The sequence below is a fragment of the Octopus bimaculoides genome, chromosome 10, assembly GCF_001194135.2.
Source record: "Octopus bimaculoides isolate UCB-OBI-ISO-001 chromosome 10, ASM119413v2, whole genome shotgun sequence".
Classification (NCBI taxonomy): Eukaryota; Metazoa; Mollusca; class Cephalopoda; order Octopoda; family Octopodidae; genus Octopus; species Octopus bimaculoides.
Genome location: NC_068990.1, coordinates 93921288 through 93924263, shown reverse-complemented (window position 1 = coordinate 93924263; position 2976 = coordinate 93921288). Strand labels below are relative to the sequence as shown.

At 41.2% G+C, this 2976-nt stretch overlaps 1 protein-coding gene across 1 annotated transcript in view; it reads left to right on the top strand.

Annotated features, from left to right (window-relative positions):
- Nucleotides 1-2976, top strand: part of LOC106877934 (histone deacetylase 4) — a 224265-nt gene that overhangs the window by 213945 nt on the left and 7344 nt on the right. Inside the window, exons 20-22 of the mRNA XM_052971386.1 lie at nt 1055-1110; nt 1333-1420; nt 2775-2976. Of these exons, the coding sequence (XP_052827346.1) occupies nt 1055-1110; nt 1333-1420; nt 2775-2976 (346 nt within the window). The remainder of the gene's footprint in view (nt 1-1054; nt 1111-1332; nt 1421-2774) is intronic.

Sequence of the window (2976 nt, the reverse complement as noted above, 5' to 3'; positions counted from 1 at the left end):
CCCCCCGCACCAGTGTTCATAGTCCTGTGAACTGCATAGTAACCACTATAATGCAGGGGCCATGTAAAGAAAAAAAGGGCCCCTAGTCCAGACTAGAAAAAGAACTAGTTGGAGGGGTTGAGGAGGCCGTCCAGCCTTAGAAACTTTGACAAAACGGACATTGGAGCACGATGCAGTCCTTAGACACATCAGATCCTGTCAGACTATCCAACCCCTGCAAGCATGGAGTGCGGATGATGATGAGGATGAGGATGAGGAGGATGATGATGATGATGATGATGATTCGTCCTAGTCTATATTTTGTTTTATCATAACATTGTGCTTCTGAGAAAACTGAAGAGAGAAGTGAGTTGTGAATGATTTATTGGAAAGCTAACAGATGGGGGGGGGGCGGTTAAACACTTGCCTCTCAGCCGTATGGACTTAGGTTCAGTCCTACTCATGGACACCTTGGTCAAGAGTCTTCTACTTTTGAGTCAGGCTGACTAAATGGAATTGCTTGATGGAAACTTTATGGAAGCCTGTTATATGTACGTGTGTGTGTGTACACATGTACATGGCAGGCTTCCCTACAGTTTCCATCTGTCATTCCTGCTTCTTGCGTGAGATCATCTAAGCAGAAAAGAACAGTGTCACAGTCTCACCCAATATCTGTAATAGAGAAGTATGTGCTGGTGCGGATGTGGGATGTAAATGAATGCCACTGACCAGAAAGAAAGGTGCTAACAGTAGAATCTTCTCCTGGCAGAGAAAGACTAAGAAGGATAGAGAAGAAGAAATGGTCAAATGTTGGTTGGGTTTCATAGATAAGAAGGGAGAGGATCAACGAAACAGATATCTACCCAATGTTTGGCACCATGGCAAAGCAGATGTGAAATGGTGTTGGCAGCAGTGATGCTGACACCAGTTCTTCTTCATCCCTGTTTTCCACCTCATCATATTTCTCCTCTTCACCTTCTCCTCCATCTTATCATTCCGATTGAACCATGGTTTGCTATTTATTGTAATCATTTTCAGTTGTGTTTACATCTAAGTTAATGTTTTATCTCAACAGAATGGCATGGCAGTTGTCCGACCCCCAGGTCATCATGCAGAAGCACAACAAGCTATGTAAGTAACGTCTACAGTATAACATCCTGTTGAAAAAACTCATGCTGTAACTTTTTCCCTTTCCACGTCTCTCTCTCTCTCTTTCTCTCTCTCTCTCTCTTTATAATCTTAGAAATTCATTAATGCAGTTCTATATAATTACTTGGTTTAATTATACAATAATGTTTTAATGTTTGTCCTATTTTGTTTTTTTTTTCTTCTTTTTTTCGTCTATTCCTGCAGGGGTTTCTGTTATTTTAACTCTATTGCTATTGCGGCCAAACAACTACGGGAGAAAATGAAGGTGGAGAAAATCCTCATTCTAGATTGGGTACGTGAACATAATAACGTGTATCGAATAGTTTCTTTTATAGGTACTGGCATCGGTTGTGTGGGTTTCAGTAGAATCCTACCATGCAGCACCTTGGACGAATGTCTTCTGCTACAACCCAGGGGCCAACTGCAGCTGAGTGAATGTGGCAGGCAAAACTGTGTGGGAACCTGTTGTATCCATGTGGGAATCTCTGTGTACATGTTTATCTCACCCTGCTCCCCTGTTTCATAACTGGTGTTTGTTTGTTTACATACCCATAACTTAGCAGTTCAGCCAGAGGGAACAATAGACTAAATACCAGATCAAGTAAACCATTCCAAGTGCTGCCCTCTCATGGCCATAATCCAGTGACTGGAACAAGTAAAAAGACAAAAAACCATCTTTTGATAGTTGTTTGGTGTTAGAAGAGACATTCTTGACTGCAGACTTCTCCTTGTTTCTTTCATGAGAATTAATGTTTTCCAGACTTCAGGAATCATCGAATTGTAATAACCCCCTCCCCCCCCGCCCCACCGTTTGTTCCTTCTTCATCAAACTAAGTTTTCAAATATTATCAGGTATGAAGATGGGGAGCTGACGGAACCATTAGCTTGGTGGCATTTCTTCTTCCAAAATCTCACTGATGTCCTCTTTGCCTTTTGTCCTCCTTTCAGAGTTGATAAAATAAGGACCAGTTGAGCACTGGGATCAGTGTAATCAACTAATCCCCTCTTCCTGTATTTCTGGCCCTGTGCCAAAATTTGAAACAATGTTCAGTGTATGGATCAAGCAAAATTCGTGGAGACAAATATTCACTGGTTGGATGCCTTGGTTTCCAAGGGAGGTAATAATGCCATAGTCTGTCAAATAACAAACAGCCCAAACTTGGTTACGAGCCTTTTTGTTTACAAAGCTTGTACAAAAGCCTGGTTGTGTTTTCATGGTTGACTTCCTGTGTTGATGGTGTGGCTCTTCTGCCTATTGTTAGTGAACACACAGAAAGACAGGAGATTTATGAAATCATTTACACAAACTTACACATGTATATACATCGTGCTTCTTCAGTTCTGTCTTCCAGTTTCACTCACAAAGAATTGGTCCACCTACAAGCCTCTTACAGAACATTACCCAACGATGCTCAAGCAGTGAGTTTGAACCCATAACCACATGGTTCCATGGCAAACTTCATAACCATGCAGTCATGCCTGCGTGATACGTATTATAATGAGTAATGAAGCATGAGATTTAATTATTGAGATGAGAAAGAACAGAAGTTGTAATTGAGAAGAAAGCAGCCATCTTATCCAATTCCGTATTTATGTCATCCAATATTCCATTTGATTTTTCTTTTAAAAAATTTTTTTCTTTTCAGGACGTTCATCATGGTAATGCCACACAGCAGATGTTCTATAATGATCCCAGTGTCTTGTACATATCAATACATCGGCATGATGAAGGTAATTTTTTCCCAGGGACTGGATCCCCTGACGAGTGTGGCGCTGATGATGGACTTGGTTTTAATGTCAATATTGCATTTGGTGGATCCTTGAATCCACCAATGGGCGACGCTGAGT